Genomic DNA, 18,130 nt, shown 5'->3' with positions numbered 1-18,130 from the left:
TACATACCTAAGGTCATAATGCCCCAATACAAGCAATATAAGCATGATAAGATTCGACCATATATTGACCCAGTGCCTTGTCAGCACATTTAGTAGGTGCACATTCAAGGGACATAATTCTAATTTCTTGGAATAAAAGTTTGCAGGGATTAAAAGATATATATATCATATACTGCACGCCAGAATATGCCTGAAGAAACACTGATTACCGTGAACGCTTTCTGTTCTGGACTTCTAGGACAGGCAAGAGATCCAACAGCACCAGTAGATACATCTAAAGATCTGCTGGTCTTGTGGACTTCTGACAAACTTTGGTCTGTGTTAAGCACTGAAGCAACTAAATTGGTTTGGGTGGTCAATCCGACTGCTTTGTCTGATCCAGACTTGATTATTCAAAGACTATAGCTTTAAGCAACATTCGCTCAATCATACAAATTACGAAGAACGCTGAAACCTGTAGTCTTACCGTGGTTCCACAATCAAAGTACATTTATCTGTGTTTACCTTTCTCAGAATTAACCTCCATATTGTCAACAAGGTGATTCTTTCCTCACGTCCTGTCACAGCAGTATCGAACCCTCAGTTTGGAGAAAATGCATCACCTGAGATTCTCAGATAAGTCCATTTCACCTGAATCCAGCTCCTAATGGTTTAGATTCTATGTCGTTTTCACAGAACAATGAAGACCACAAGCCGAGATGTATTTTTGTCTATATTTGGGTCTGTATCAAGCCATCAGTGTGTGGAGAACACTACAGCAGACGCACTCATTACCAAATCGAAATAGTCCCAATGGAATTGTGGATGAAACAGATAAGACAACTTTTATATTAACTGCAAATAGGGAATAGTATTAGATGATATTCAGGACATTCACTTCAAGCAGCTGAGCAGAAAGTGTCAGGTCAACTGACTGCAGGAAACCACTGAGTTCCAAGAGGATAGGCTGTAACAGTATATAGTGGTATATGCCCAAAGCAAGCTATTGATGATACAGATTGTATCACTGATGTTTTTTTAAACAGTTTTTAAAGACAACACTGCACTTCTTATTTTTGTATACAACTGTAATAGCAGACGACACTCCACTGAGGGCTGATTCTATAGAACTGAAATAGCAGACGACACTCCGACGACACTCCACTGAGGGCTGATTCTATAGAACTGTAACAGCAGACGACACTCCGACGACACTCCACTGAGGGCTGATTCTATAGAACTGTAACAGCAGACGACACTCCACTGAGGGCTGATTCTATAGAACTGTAACAGCAGACGACACTCCACTGAGGGCTGATTCTATAGAACTGTAACTGCAGACGACACTCCACTGAGGGCTGATTCTATAGAACTGTAACAGCAGACGACACTCCACTGAGGGCTGATTCTATAGAACTGTAACTGCAGACGACACTCCACTGAGGGCTGATTCTATAGAACTGTAATAGCAGACGACACTCCACTGAGGGCTGATTCTATAGAACTGTAACAGCAGACGACACTCCACTGAGGCTGATTCTATAGAACTGTAATAGCAGACGACACTCCACTGAGGGCTGATTCTATAGAACTGTAATAGCAGACGACACTCCACTGAGGGCTGATTCTATAGAACTGTAACTGCAGACGACACTCCACTGAGGGCTGATTCTATAGAACTGTAACAGCAGACGACACTCCACTGAGGGCTGATTCTATAGAACTGTAACAGCAGACGACACTCCACTGAGGGCTGATTCTATAGAACTGTAATAGCAGACTGCTGTCCACAGTGAGTTAATTGAATAGAAATTCTATTGTAGACGCCACTCCAAACTTATTGCAGACAAAACATTCCACTTCTTTCTATCTGGGCAGAGCTGGTGCAGCAGCCGACACACTCCACTGACTGCTGATGTGGCCACGGTTGCATGAACCACCACACACAACCCACTCAATGAACTGTTGGGGCAGATGTGACTGCTCAAGCCAATACAACGACACATGAAACAATTCTGTTAATCCCTGAATCATAAGACTAAGCAGAAACTTGTACGTAGGTCCTCAGTGATAATGACCTCCAGACTGACAAATGGTTTATCCATGACAATTGCTTCAAAAGCAGTGTCCAATTGACATGGCACAAATTTCACAAAACATGACAGCTGCTGCACAATATTGCAAGTTTTCCTGCCTGTCTGTCGCTCTCAGTAATAGGTTCAAAACTCACAAGAAACTGAAATCTTAACTCTGCCCTCTAGTACACTATACAGTGAATCCAATGTTTGCTTGAGCAAATGTCAACACAGGTGTAGGTATCCAACTGTTGCAACCATATGTTCGTTCAGGGCAGACGTGGAGAAACTGGTCACAGCTAGATATGATCCACACAAGTGTGTCAACCTGCCCCTCAAGCTAAAGTGACAAGCAAGTCATAAACGCAGGCTTTTCTCCACCCCTGCCAAAAAAGCTAGTCTCCTGAAGCTGATACATGGCTACACTGACACACTCCGTCATAATAAGATAGGTATCACAACAGTCACGATACCAATCACCATAAACAAAGCCAAAAACAGAACACAAACATGCCGGATTAGGCTGATGCATTTCAACATAGGAGAAATTCGTAACTACGGTTTCTGATCAGCTAATTTTCTAGGACACAGATTTGTATTCAAAATATCCAAATATTATTTTCCATTATATGACTATGCTATAATATAGAGCATGTCGTTTGAAAAGCTGACGAAATTATGAACATCACTAGAAACATCACTTGATGTTCTAGAATCATGACTAGAAACATCACTTGATGTTCTAGAATCATGACTAGAAACTTCACTTGATGTTCTAGAATCATGACTAGAAACTTCACTTGATGTTCTAGAAACATGACTAGAAACTTCACTTGATGTTCTAGAAACATGACTAGAAACATCACTTGATGTTCTAGAAACATGACTAGAAACATCACTTGATGTTCTAGAAACATGACTAGAAACATCACTTGATGTTCTAGAAACATGACTAGAAACATCACTTGATGTTCTAGAAACATGACTAGAGACATCACTGTCACCATGCTATCCTGGCAGCTGCTTGACAAGAGAAAACAGTCAAGCAAGGACAACAACTCCTGGAAAACTCTTAGCTTCTGATGTTGGTCTTTCATCACACATCACTGGTCAGGAGCTGCAACTTCAAAATGATCAATCATCAACTATTATTGTCCATGCTAGAACACTGTGTGTATTCTAGAAATTACAACTTAACATTTCTTGTCTTTGTTGAGGCACTCCTTTTATTATATACAAGATAATTCAATTTATTCTTAAGTTTAAGTTTCTAATACTCAAATATCTTTCTGTCTTCTTATTTATGATAATAGTACTTGTGCTTTAGTATAAAATAATTATGTATACAGCTTATAGAAACAGGTAATTTGATGAAGATGAGTTGACTTTGATGACCACTGACTGGATAAATTTACAGTTGATGAGTGAGTATGGTTCTATGCTTCTTGTAGCAATATTACAGCAATATCACGGCAGAGGACACCAGAAAAAGGCTTCACACATTGCACCCAAGTAGGGAATTAAACCAGGGTCTTCGACAAGACATACAAATGCTTTACCTACAAGGCCATCCTACGGACACTTACAGTGTCAGTAACAAAGTGCTTTGGACCACATACATGTGATTGCTACAAAACAGAATTTTTTGGTTGGTATTTGTCTCGAGGTTTTCCAATAAATTGGGTTGATACTGACACCATTGCACATCTAAAAAACAGAATAAGCTGTACAGTCGCCTATATGCTTCATTTGTCTTAGCAATTGCTTTAGGTTCCACGGTTACGTGGCTTATCAAGCAGGTGTCATTAGGGGTGCATATATATCGATCAATTATCAATCAATATTGGGGCAGTAATTTGAGCAAATATGCAAAAAGCTGAGAGAGAAAACAACATATTTCACATCACTGGTGAGTGGTGGCACTTTTATGCAGGGATTACTTTGTGGACATATAACAAAGCAAGTAGCTTTCCAACCTCAGCAGTGGAAAAATACAAGTGATTCGGTAAATCAAAACTTTATTTCATCACAATAGTTTACATAAGATATCAATGACACAATTTTGATATCGCTAATCACTAATATTTCTTCTCATACAATAAATCTGATTATCAACCTTTTTAGCCAGCCCCATGTTACATGGTTGACAAGGATTTCAAATGCAGCATGTGAATTTCATGATTCAGACCTCAAACAGAGTACTGCTTCAACTACTTGACAACTCAATTACGTACATAATCTCAAAAAGCATGATGGATGGTTGAACATTTGAAGTATTACATGGTCATACTTTACTTCCATTAATCGACAATGTGCAGACACAATCAATCAAAAAGGGATCACCAGTGCAGGACTTCAACAGCACTTTTACATTGTGTTAGGCTTTGAGCAAAGACACAAAATGATTTTGCTAAGACACAAACATAAGTGTCAGTCCAGAGAAAAGCAAGTATTAGGAAGGAGCAGTAGTTTTCTCAACTGATTATTTATCTCAGTTCACACTGCACTGCTGACTGATTGACAAAGTGATTTGTTTGTTTGTTTGTTTGTTGTTTAACACAGCACTCAGCAATATTCCAGCTATATGACCACTGTCTGCAAATAATCGAGTCTGGACCAGACGATTCGGTGATTGACATCATGAGCATCAATCTACACAATTGGGATACGATGACATGCATCAACCAAGGCACCGAGCCTGACCACCCGATCCCGTTAGTCACCTCTTACAACAAGCAAAGTCGCTGAAGACCTATTCTACCCCGGATCTTCACAGGTCTTACTAAGTGAGTGAGCTGGGGTTAAATGGGAAGTAAAGTTACAAACATGACAAAGGTGAGGTGAAATGGGTTTAACGTTGGGTCCAAGATTATTGCATTCATATAGCGATGTGCAAGCATGTGTTTGTGTGTGTGGCTGCTTGTACAAATCCGGACTGATGCAGATTTTTTTAGTGCTAGTCCATTGAGATACCATGTCGCGGTTTAACATGAATATCCCACTCAGACACAGTATACTGACTCCAAGTCAACCAGTCCTTCTATTAGCCCCTTAATGCATGCTGCCAGACAGGGTAACAACAAGTACCACCTTTTAACATTTTTTTGGTATAACGTAGCTGGGATTCGAACGCCGACCTTCCAATCTCTGGGCACACGTTCTGCCACTAGATCATGGAGATCGTTTAAAGTGAAAGAAATAATTTTGATTTTGTTGCATATATCAGTTGTCCTTGGTGGATCAAGTCAAAGGGAATCCCCTAATTGTAGGATATTTTTCGTTTGCGTGATCTTTTTCAGCATTTGTGATGAAGTTTGGCCAAAAGTATGAAAATCGGCAAAGTTGCAATGTTGACTTTACTTGCCCTTGAACGATTAATGCTACGAACAGTATATCAGTTATATCCCAGTATATCAGCTTGAAGTGGGAGGAAAGCCCGAAGTGATGCAGGTCTTCCAACGTTTACCCCTTTGGTGAAACACACAAGCACACTGACTATAAGTCATAAGGTCTACTCCTGTGAAGCTTGAGTCGCGATATGGCTGAAATAATGCTGATGTGACATTAGATTTTAACTCACTCACTCACTGTGAAATTTGAAACACCCATTCATCAGCAAGTTGTCTTTGACCCTGACAGATTGCTTTGGGCATGTTTTTAATAATGGACTGCATCGCTAAGGTGATGTGCTTTCACCTAGACAGGAAACATGTTGTCTTCAAACAGATACTGTTGTGTCGATACATAAAACATTGCAGCACAAAGATACATATCTAGATACGGCAATGTATCTCGTGTTTACAGTGTTTGGTTCAAGGCCACGGTAGCATCTCCATGTGTTGCCACGATGTATGTAGCATGGAAACAGAGCAGTCAGCGGGGAGGCATTTCCTATTATCAGTGAACATAACAAGAATTATGTGTATTCACAAATACTAACAATCATATTCAGGATGATTTTCAGATTCAACCAAAATTAGCATACCTCCTTGTCATATGTCCTCAGATCTTTATGCACAGAGATAGTGTATGGTAGTAGAATTTTGATTTTTTTGGGTTTGGTTTGTTGTTTAACGCCGCCCTCAGCAATATTCCAGCTATATGACGGCGGTCTGTAAATAATTTAGTCTGGACCAGACAATCCAGTGATTATTATCATGAGCATCGATCCACGCAATTGAGATCAATGACATGCACCAACCAAGTCAGCGAGTCTGACAACCCGATCCCGTTAGTCGCCTTTTACGGCAAGCATGGGTTGCTGAAGACCTATTCTACCCCGGAATCTTCGCGGGTCAGTAGAATTTTGGATTTGAACGAGATCCAAAAGAGATTTATTAGCTGCTGTGTCATTAATGAATATCATCAGTTCTCTATGAACTTAAAAAGCTCAAGATCAAATTATCAAACATCATTCTTAAAATTTCACAACAGCAAATCCTATAAAGGTCCACCCGGGATCTTCATTTGAAGAAATACACACAATATTAAGTCAAACTGATCATGCTGACTTGCCTCAAATCATGCCAATAAATACAACATGATTTCTGGGAATGGATCAATGTCGAGCTTACCAATCCAGTGATTGACATCATGTGCATCGGTCTACACAATTGGGATGGATGACATGCATCAACCACCTGATCCTGTTAGTCACCTCTTACAGTTCCCCGTCATGCACTATCGATAAGTGATGCACTCATGACTTTCTCACAAATCTCCCTACTGAAAAAAAGAGGCCCATCCATGTGATCAGGGTACAATGTATGGTCAACTAAATCACTGCCTTCACCACTCATGTCACACACTGTACACGTCACATTTGGACCCGTGAAGATCCGGGTTAGGTCTTCAGCAACCCATGCTTGTCGTAAGAGGCGACTAATGAGATCGGTTTGGATCAATGCTGATGTAAAACACTGGATTGTCTTGTCCAGACACGATTATTTAACTACTGCCGTCATATAGCTGGAATATTGCTGAGTGCAGCGTTTAAACAACATGAAACAAACAAACATGTCTTATTTGACAAGCCAATGGGGACCTATTCTAACCCAGAACCTATAGACCCCAGGACATGTTCTGACACTCAAAGTTCTGCCCTAAAACAGTCAAACTATTTTCACTATAAGGTGAACTGCCTCAGGCAGAAGATCAGTGACTCGTAACCTGTCTAAAAGCTCTTAAAGGCTAAAGGTTTCAACACATCACATTGGCAACTTCTCCAAATGACAAAGAAGAATTCTCCACATTTGATAAAAACAGTCTGATCAGACACATTCTTTAGAATGTTTTTCACATAACGTAAATCACCAAATGATATTTGTTCCTCTGTGTCACTATCACCAAACCAGAAGATAAGTTGTTTCATCTTCGAACAGGCATTGCTTTTCTGGAAACAGGATCGACTGACAGTGACTCACCACGGACAAAAATACGACACCTGCAGCAACAAATCTACATTAGCACTCAACCTCCTCACATGACACTGTCAATAACATGCCACAGCACAACAGCGGGTTTCAGTACAAATTAAGGTAATCATCTTCATGACGACCTCATCATGCTCATATTGATGACTGTTAGGTAAGGCGTAAAAGCAATGGATTTTAAGACAATGAAACATGCTTCCCTCCAGGCTTGTTGAAAAAAATACTATTAAAATCTTACATTCATCCCATTGAAACAGAATCTAATCGGGATAAATCATTGGACTTATTACATACCAGCATTTGTTCAGCAAGTCAGAGCTGCATCTGCTTTCAACACTTACAAATGTTTCACCTTGACTGCAACCATACCATTATCACCCATGCCATTACCAAAGTGCCCAGACCCATGAAGATCCTTGGTAGAATAGGTCTTCAGCAACCAATGCTTGCAGTAAAAGGTGACTAACGGGATTGGGTTGTCACGCTCGCTGACTTGGTTGATGCATGTCATCGCATCCCAATTGCATAAATCACTGGATTGTCTGTTCCAGACTTGATTATTTACAGACCGCTGTCATATAGCTGGAATATTGCTGAGTGCAGCGTAAAACAACAAACAAACAAATAAAAGTGCTGACGAATAGTTGGAACATGCTGAACATGCTGAACCTATCAGGTACAAGTTTGTATGTTACGATTGACACACTCAATTGACTAAAGCTATAAAAAACAATCACATCATTTGAAATAATTTTAAAACCCCACCAGACCGTCGGGCAGGTGACCCAAAAGTGATGCCTGTCCATCTTCAATGTCAACTGCCCTGGACACTAAATTTATTATCAAGTCTCTGAGTATAACATGACTGAAATACAGGACCACTTTCACCAGTTCATTAAGGTGTAGGAGAGTGACTTTTCCACCCATATTAATATAAATTTACTCATTGTGATACGTATCTGTATCAGTTTGATGTCAGAAATGATTATAATTAAGGATTAAGTGTTCCCTCTTAGCACACCGGCTTAAGGTATTTCCTTGTGCTATGACTGTTTTAGATGTGCCGTCAGCTTGATGGCACTCATAATTTGGAACCATTGTATATATTTATGATTCATCATCATTCTCAATGTAGTTTGTATTGATGAAATAAAATATGTCATTCCCCATACTACTAATGGTATATGATTTCGAAATGCTGAAATAAAATTCTAACACAGCATATTACTTGACTATTCATTATCAATACAATACATCAAGAAATGTTTGAAAAACGATTTTTGCTCTAAAGATGCACCAATTGCAGTCTAGATAATTTTAAATTTCCCTCAGAAGGCCATGCAGCACGTGCATTGGGAGGGCTACCGTCAAACGCTCTGCGCTACCAGGATATATTTCTGGATAGCCCAATGGGCTAGAAGTGCTTATTTTCAGCGTCACAGCCACTGGTGGCACTACGATGGATCCACATAATCCAGCCAAGTTCAGCAAGTTTGGAACTGGACTTTTACACTAACTTTCAGTCTGTTAACAGCCCTGCCTCTGGATGATATATGATGCATTTTTGTTTTGTTTGTTGTTAATATTCCAGCTATATAACAGCAGTCTGTAAATAATCGAGTCTGGACCAGACAATCCAGAGATTGACATCATGAGCATTGATCTACGCAAATGGGATACGATGATATGTATCAACTAAGTCAGCGAGACTGACCACCCAATCCCATTAGTCATCTTTCACGGCGAGCATGGGTTGTTGAAGACCTATTCTAACCAGGATCTTCACGGGTCAGATGATACGTCATCAACCAATCCAAGTCAGCCAACACGACCCATAGACACCTCCTACATTCTGACCTGTCGCAGGCATGGCAATGGGGTCCAAGTGTGACCACAATGCTTGTCGTAAGAGGTGACTAACAGGATCGGGTGGTCAGACTTGCTGACTTGGTTGATGCATGTTACAGTATCCCAATTGCTCATTTAGCTGGAATATTGTTGAGTGCTGCATTAAACAACAAACAAACAAAACAAACTGTACCATCAAGAAATATTTCGTGAAGACTTCTGACTAGTAAAATCATAGGTGATTTCCTTGTTTGAATAAAAAATTTAGTTATAACAGTTATTGTGTGAAGAAAATCTGACAATGGCTGTCAGATGTTTACTGTATTTCATATCAGAATAGAAACATCATTCAATCCATGTTTCAATAGAATTATTTTGATGATTCAAACAGCTATATTCTTTTGCATCCCTGGGCTTGCATGATGTATTTTATACACACACAACATTTTCAACCAGGAAAACCTGACCCATTGCATCTTGTATGTTTCAAGTTGTCCACCGATCACTCAGGGTATATGGTGTGTGTCAACCAATCCCTCAGGGTATATGGTGTGTGTCAACCAATCACTCAGGGTATATGGTGTGCAGTACCCTGTGTGTGAGGTTTGGTACCACTCGCCAAATGCCTAATTTATCAAACCAACATTCATACACACCTAGAATATATGTCCCAAGTTTCACCAAGTAAAACGCTTTGATTCAACCATTTTGACATCTATCAACGTAAACGAACAAAGTTACTTCCCCTCACCCAATAAATTCGGATAAACATCAGTTCATTTCAGCTCAACGATACATATGCAAGATAAGCAAGTTACCTAAGGTGAGTTAGGGCCGATTTCTGAGCAGGGTACATGAGCAGGCAACATGAAACAATTGCCCACTCCTTACCCAATCAGACTGGTATTTTAATGTAAGGTGAAATAAGACATCTTGCCTCATACAAACCAACGTGTGGTACTGGTTGTACCATGATACAACATCTCTCCATGATTACCCAATAAGAACATCAGTACATTACAGTGTACATGAAATACTGAGCTCAACACATCCTCTAGATGTCATATCACACATAGTGAGCTCAATAAAAAAAAATCAATAGTAGTAGGCCAATCAATATGTATTCTTTGTAGAGCATCAGCTGTGCTCTCTAATGATATCGCCCAACGGAGAGAAAATGTCACAAGAAGCCGCAGTCATGTCCGATCAGGGCTTGCTTCAGCTGGGGTATGTTTCGTCAGTGTACAAACAAGGCCAGACAAAACATGGAGCCATCAACAACATTTAGTTTGTGTAACTGCTGTCAGTTGTACAACATACTATCAGTGTTATAAATACATTTTATAGTGTTTACATATAGACCCTAAAGGCAATACTTGTAGCATCAGCATATTCCACTTGTTTCTTATTGAAGCACCTGTATATTCTTGACAGTGTTTGCCAACACCCACCTCACATTTTCACATGAAAGTCCAGGTACAGAAATTCATTATTCGACACTGTTTTCTGTTTTAATATCATTACTTTGAATGTGGAAAGACATTTCATTTTTAAAGAAACCAGGTTCGCTTATGCCCTGCCCAATATTTTTCTGCTAACCGAATATCGCAACTAAAGACACCATAACTGAAAAAATATATCAGATATCCAAAAATTTCCATACACATACAAGTGTAAAATCATAGGCAACATCAATACTTCATGTGGAAGCGGTCATCTCAATTTGGCAACCTTATTACTATGAGCCATGAGCATGACAAGCATGAAAAGGCCATTGTTTCTAGGGCTGGCTATCTATATAGAGATTGATAATCACTAACCAAATAGTGATAATTTATCGATAAATATCGGAGTAGTAACTTGAAAAAAATATGCAGTAAGTCCCAAATGAAAACAACAGATTTCACACCACTGGTGAGCAGTGATACATTTATACATGGATTTGTTTGTTTGTTTGTTGTTTAACGCCGCACTCAGCAATATTCCAGCTATATGACGGAGGTCTGTAAAATAATCGAGTCTGGAACAGACAATCCAGTGATTGACATCATGAGCATCGATCCACGCAATTGGGATCGATAACATGTATCAACCACCTGTACCTGACCACTTGATCCATTTAGTTGCCTTTTACGACAAGCATAGTTGCTTTTAAAGGCAAGTATGGATAGCTGAAGACCTATTCTACCCCGAATCTTCAAGGTTAACATGGATTTGTGTCCATATCTGATATGTAATAAAAACAGTTGTTTTTCTAAAAACTACCATGGTTACTTCTCCGATAATTATTGATAACTGATCGATATTTAGTTAGCGATTATCCATGTCTATGATCTACATCGTTTGCAAGCCCTAATTAACATGCAGTCCAAAACTATTGCACCTACACTTTAACTGTTCAATAACACTGTCTACTGTCTACTGACTCAGTGTTAGAAACTTGCAAGTCCTATAGTCCTTGCCACACTGCCAAAAAGTTAAGGTATCTAAAGGATGAGTAGAAATTTGCCCTTTTAAGTGTTTTGCTGTATGCTATCATAAGAACTAGTGGGCTAAAACTGTTAGTTTCTATCGCTGTGGCAGATGTTAAACAAGTTTACATTCATAAGGAAATTTTGAAAATCACTGAGTTGAACTGAGTTGGTTTGGGAAATCCAAGAATTGCGCAAGTCGTAAACATTTACCCCATTCACGAAACGTGCTAACAGACCTGGGATCATGATGAGACCGTATCTGAGCTTCAGCTACATGATTGATCAAAGGATCCATTCACAATATCCTTCGCAGCGTGTGACACCTTCATTACACACTCGGTAACATCGCTGCCACCAGTGTGGGCGTGGCCATTACAAGAATCTTCAAATTTGCTCTCTAACCCAAAATTTAGCAACTTCTATACTTTTGTTTATGCCATCATTGTGAATGTTTACGACTGACCATATTTCCCAGATGAATTTAACTTTTTGTTTGTTTGATCAAATTGGTTCAAGATTGCAGACGAACGGAAAATCACCGAAATTCGCCCCTACATTCTTACTATACCAATTACACGATAGTTGAAATGAAATAGAAATTCAAATTGACAAACACAGAAAATAATTTAGTTAGCATAAGTGTATTAGGCGTCACGGCAGTCATCGCTTGTTTGTAAACGAAACGGTCCATCAGTCGCAAGTTTAACTCCAAGCATGGTTGTGGTCACCTATCACAGTGGGGAGTTTTGACTGGTGGCAGCAACAGTATAGAGAGCTCCGTGAACGGGATATTGCTGTGAGGAGCTTGATCCTTTCATTGCCAAGGGAGGCAACTCTATACAGCAAATAACAACACCTTGGGTTGCTGGGTCACCAGTGCCCCTTTGATAAAACAAATAACACCAGAGAGATCCTACAATACGGAAACCCTATGAATTAAACATTAAAGTTTGGAGGATCGTGTCACAACCCCAAGTGGTTGAAGGTTAGGGGGTTTCCTGATTCAAATACACTTGGGGCAAACCTCAAGTACCCCTATGAACACACAATGCCATTTAGAAAGCGGTCAAATGTAACAAATGTTATATTTGGGATAACACTTTCTCAGTAAAGTACAGATTCCCATACTTTTGGGGGTTGAGTCCCATCTGCAATTCGAACCCACACTGCCAGAGTGAGGCACCTAATCACAACGACACAAAGTATGTGATCTAGACTACCAGTTGTCATACTTTCATTTAGTGGAAGCCTCGGTGGCCGAGTGGGTGATCGCTGACTTTGTGTGCTGGCAATTAGGTGCCCGGATGGGACTCAACCCCGAAAAGTACGAGAATCTGTACTTTACTGAGAAAGTCTTATCCCAAATATAAAGTTTGTTACTCAAGAACCCCCTTAATTTTGAATATTTACAAGTTTCATGATATGTGGCCAGCATTACACTAAGAAAAGGTGGCCTTTAACTAGGTTTAACCAGTTCCAATCCACTGGTAATTCATGTGACTGCCAGTCCATATGGACCGGCAAATAAAGTACCTCGTAAATGTTTGTTGAACAAAACATCGGCTATACGTCAGTTTGTCCATTACCATAGGGTTTTCCTGTGTCTATTAAGTTCAAAGAAATAACATTAAGCTTTGCTTCGAGGTTAAGTATATATTTGTAGTGACTTCGTCTCGAAATAGTCATAAAGCGAAAAACAATTAATGGTACTTTGTGTGAATGATGTGTGGATCTAAGTTACTTCAAAGATGACATCATTGCATTGAACATGATGCTGCAATAATTAAAACCAGGTAATTTTCATATATTTATTTAGGATGAAAGTTGGGACTGGCAAACATTAGAGGGGACGAAATTTTTAGATCCACCTGGACTGGCAGTTTCAAAAGCCAGTGGGAGCACTGGCAATACAAATTAGGGTGGGTCAGGTGAGTGCATGAATAGTTTTCTTGAAAACTATCATTTGTTTTCTCAAAGTGACATGTACACCACATTAATTACATATAAATTTGGATCAATATTTATCAGAGTAAGTATGATGTAGGTTTTGGTGCACATTCTGCTAACCAGGTAAGTTCAGTTATTGCTTCCAGAATGATGTTACTTGTGCCCATCAAGAGAGATACTGATACTGAGAGCGAGTGTGAGTGATGAGTGAGGTGACCAGGTGATTACTTTGATCACTTGGTCAGTGGAGGTGCAGCAATATGGTGGAGCCGCGATACAATACATACTACTATACCTGATTAAATAGGATTCATACCTTGTACTGGCAAATATTGTATGTATCGCAATACAGGGGTTGTGAATTGATGCATTGTATCGTGGGCCTTGTATCGGGATACAATACTGTATCGATGTATCGTTCCACAACTATTGGTCAGTCTCAGTGACTTGACCGATTGCCATGGTACTCCCAACAATTGTGTGGATCGATGCTCATGATGTCAATCACTGGATTGTCTGGCCCAGACTCGATTATTTACAGACCGCCGCCATATAGCTGGAATATTGCTGAGTGCGGCGTTAAACAACAAACCAACCAACCCAACTATGCAAGACATTACATATAGTATTAATCACTGGTTCATATGATGTAGACGAGACTTCATTATGTACAAGTATAGTAAAAGAAGAAATAGAGTTGTCTCCCTTAGATTATGATCCCGGCGTGTCTCAAGTCCATACCAAAGAGTTTCGACAAAGTGTAAAATGTCTGGCAACACGTTCAGCATACCTCCAATGAAAAACTGACATGCTGTTAGAAACTGAAAAGTTGTTCAATGCAGAATTAAACCCAGTACACTCAATTGCATTTTCTCAAAGTGATTCTTACCACATGAAAACAAAACACATGCAAGACCATATGTTGAGTGTTGATGGGCAAAACTACACAAGTGCAATACCTGTTCCTATTTGACAGGAACTGCATGTGAAGACACCTCGGCTTAAATCATGTGTTTGAAGCCCCAAACCGGTCACACTTCATTTGTAATAGACTCGGATAACTAGTGTCCATATGGTCACAAGTGGCTTAAGAATAAAACCTGTGTGTAAAAGCATGCATTTATCAATAGCTTTGACTCCAACATGTCATGGCAAACACACAGCACTTTCACACAATACTGTCAAAAAGTTGTCAAGATTCAGTAAAATATTGGGAATTTACTAGGGGGGTTCACATCGAAAATATTTTTACAATCATTATCAATTCTGAGTGTTTACAAAATACATCCAATGCATTGTCAACAAGATTAAAATATTCAAACAACTACGTTAAGTCGTCTTTCCCCACCCAAAATGTGTAAAAGGAGAATGTGTCAATATGTTTTCCCATGTGACAATCACTCCACGTGGCCCAGTTGCATTATCAGCAGGTAGGTCAGAGCCAACAGCTGATAACAAATACCTGACGAACCCTCAACCAAAGATCACCTTCTTCACGACAGTACCTGCATTAACAATTTCAAAACATACTGTAGTAAAAGTGTGGATATGTCAAGTGGAAAAAAGGAGCATTCAGTATAATACCCTACAATCATTGAAAACGAATCCACGGAACTGACCACGACACATCTTCACTGTGCCACAGAAATATTAGCGAATGACTACTTGATCCCTAATTTACATACATAGTAGAACTCACCTGGTTTATGTGTCGGTACATGCGGTGGTTTAGCCTTTCCTTTAGTCCACGGATTCGTTTTCGGGGGTGGGGCTTCCACATAATTCTTGTTGTCACCCTTTTTCGTGTTAGATTTCGAGTCTTTGGGTGCACTTGGCGATACACTAGAAGCGTCTCCCGAGGCGTTATTTTCGCTCAATGTGTTTGAATCTGCATTTGCAGCACGTGGGGACTCCTTTGAAGTTTCATCCGAGGTGGAAATGTTCGTCTTTGAGGCCCCAGAATTGTTCTGTGTGGAACAATCTGTTTGATTTGTCGGAGCCGAGCTCACGGCCGTCGCCATGTTTGTTCCACCAGATGTTGATTTCCAAGTTAGGAAGGAGTGTAGACTCGGTCTCGAGTCTTGCTTAATCTCAGCTGTCACTGACAACCGACACAACTGTCGGGCTCATGTATAACCAAGTGGAAATATCAACAATTAGCAGTTTATGATAACAATTCTCAATTTTGAGACGAAAAATTCAAGTTTCACAACACCAAAACACAACAGCCAGTCTCTAGAAAACAACCTAGCTATTACTCAACTTGGCAAAACGACAATAGCCTTTCGAAATAAAATATCAACAAATAACAAAATGTCTGTAATACAATATAAAATGGCTTGTCTTCACACACCAAACTCCTCGGAAAAATGTTCTCTTACGTTTCGGGTTGTTTTCAAAAACAGCGTATGGACGGGACACGTTGGCTTAATTTCGCCTCTCCAGTGTTTAATTTCTCTTCGTTTTCAAAATCCTTAGGTGAGTCTGTTCACGTACTATTTCCCAGCCGACGAATTGTTACTGAGCACTATTCGAAAGTGCAACCTGCAAGGCTAACATGGCCAGAGAAACACTAAATTCCTCCATGAGCACATGTCGCCATAAGCACAAGAAAGGACTGCGCATGCGCGACAACACGGAATTATTGTGCCTGACCTCAACAATCCTCTCAAGATACAGTGTTGTTTAAGAGATCGAACGGGTTTTAAGATCACCGTCCACCAATGTACAGTTAAGCTGAGGTCTAGATAACGTAACATGTCTCGATACAGAGAATATATAGTAACTTAAACATGTTGATGATAAACTAAAGCAAATGTGAAAAAATGCAATAAGGTCAAACAAATTAGCATTTAAAAGGAAGATATTTCAGGTTATGAGGCAATGCAAAGTGTTTTTATTATTTACATTATTTTATCTCTAATTTACTGGATTATTTTCACATGAAGTGTTTATTTTAGAACAACATCGTCTCTTAATGTGCGTATAGCTTGCAGTCGGTTGATTTGTTGAACAAAATATGAAAAGTAGGACTTTACATGTTAACGTCATTTGAGCAGACGCATAGTTCCGTTCCATTTAGATTTTTTAAAAACATTATCAGCAACAGTTATATTGTTATCATGTGCACTGCCACTATCATCAGTTTTATCCAAAAAATAGTCATCATAATCATCGTCAGGTATTAGCATTGTAGTAGTAGTAGTAGTAGTAGTAATAATAATAGCAGCAGTAGTAGTAGTCGTCATAGTAGTGGTAGTAGTAGTAATAGCAGTAGTAGTAGTCGTCTTAGTAGTGGTAGTAGTAGTATGCTTAGGTGTACTCTGTTAGTAGTAGTAGTAGTAGTAGTAATAGACGTAGTTGTCGTCGTCGTTGTAGTAGTAGTAGTTTTTTGGGGTTTTTTTTGTTGTTAACACCTCTCTCATCAATATTCCATCAATATGACGGCGGTCAGTAGTAGTAGTAGTAGTAGTAGTAGTAGTAGTACGTCCGACTGACCCAACTCTCTATGGCAGGGTGTCCCGCCAAGGAGGCTGATGTCATGTATAGTTTCTGGTTTGTGAGACGTACAGGGCATGGCGACCACGGCTTGACAGCGTCTTTTTATTCATTGCACGTCCTTCCATATGGCTCTGTTTTCACATATTTCTAACTAAAGGTCAGAGTAATGGCTAATTAATATATTCTAAACCCTCCTCCGTCTTTAATAATTTCAAAATATATTTGTTTGATAATTTACATTGGCGCCAAATGTATCAGTAGTGATAATGCTGCTGCTGATGATGATGATGATGATGGTGATGAAGATTATATAAAGTAATGGGGATGCTGTTCTTTAATTGTATACCACATGAAGTTGAACAATATTTTATTAATATAAATTGTGGATTATGCTGAAAGTACTAAGATTTGAAAATAATTTCACTCCTGTACCAAAACATAAATAGAATAAAATTAAAATCGTCTGCAACAAGAAAAAAGAGAGTTAAAGCTGATATTTCACAGGTTCTCGATAACCCCAGACAAAATCGCCAAAGCAGGGTTATCTCCCTTTATTTGATTTGTCCTATTTTAAGAAATGTATAGACTAAAATCTAGTCTCTGAAATGAACATATCGTACATAAAAACAGTTGTTCAGTTATCTTAATAAAAATATAATAAAAAGGAGCCCAGTGACTCTCTTCATTTTCAGATACTGCAGTGATCTAGACTTGCCAAATATTATAGACTTGCATGGGCTGTATTTGATATATATTTGTATCAGGGTCTGTAAGACAGACTAAGAAATGTATTACATTTTAAAATGTATTACCTATCGAGCTTTACCAGTCATTATTTATTTGTAAAGAAATTTCGTACGGACATGTCATGTGA

General features: G+C 39.3%; 1 protein-coding gene across 1 annotated transcript in view; it reads right to left on the bottom strand.

The window, feature by feature from the left end:
• Positions 1-16,357, bottom strand: part of LOC139441879 (la-related protein 1B-like) — a 55,813-nt gene extending 39,456 nt beyond the window's left edge. Inside the window, exon 1 of the mRNA XM_071222626.1 lies at positions 15,455-16,357. Coding sequence (XP_071078727.1) covers positions 15,455-15,776 — 322 coding nt within the window. The 5' untranslated portion in view covers positions 15,777-16,357. The remainder of the gene's footprint in view (positions 1-15,454) is intronic.
• Positions 16,358-18,130: the final 1,773 nt, after the last annotated feature.

Source organism: Haliotis cracherodii, unplaced genomic scaffold (assembly GCF_022045235.1).
Source record: "Haliotis cracherodii isolate W230 unplaced genomic scaffold, xgHalCrac1.p SCAF_47, whole genome shotgun sequence".
Lineage (NCBI taxonomy): Eukaryota > Metazoa > Mollusca > Gastropoda > Lepetellida > Haliotidae > Haliotis > Haliotis cracherodii.
Note: the sequence above shows the minus strand (reverse complement) of the source record. Positions and strands in the feature narration are given on the sequence as shown.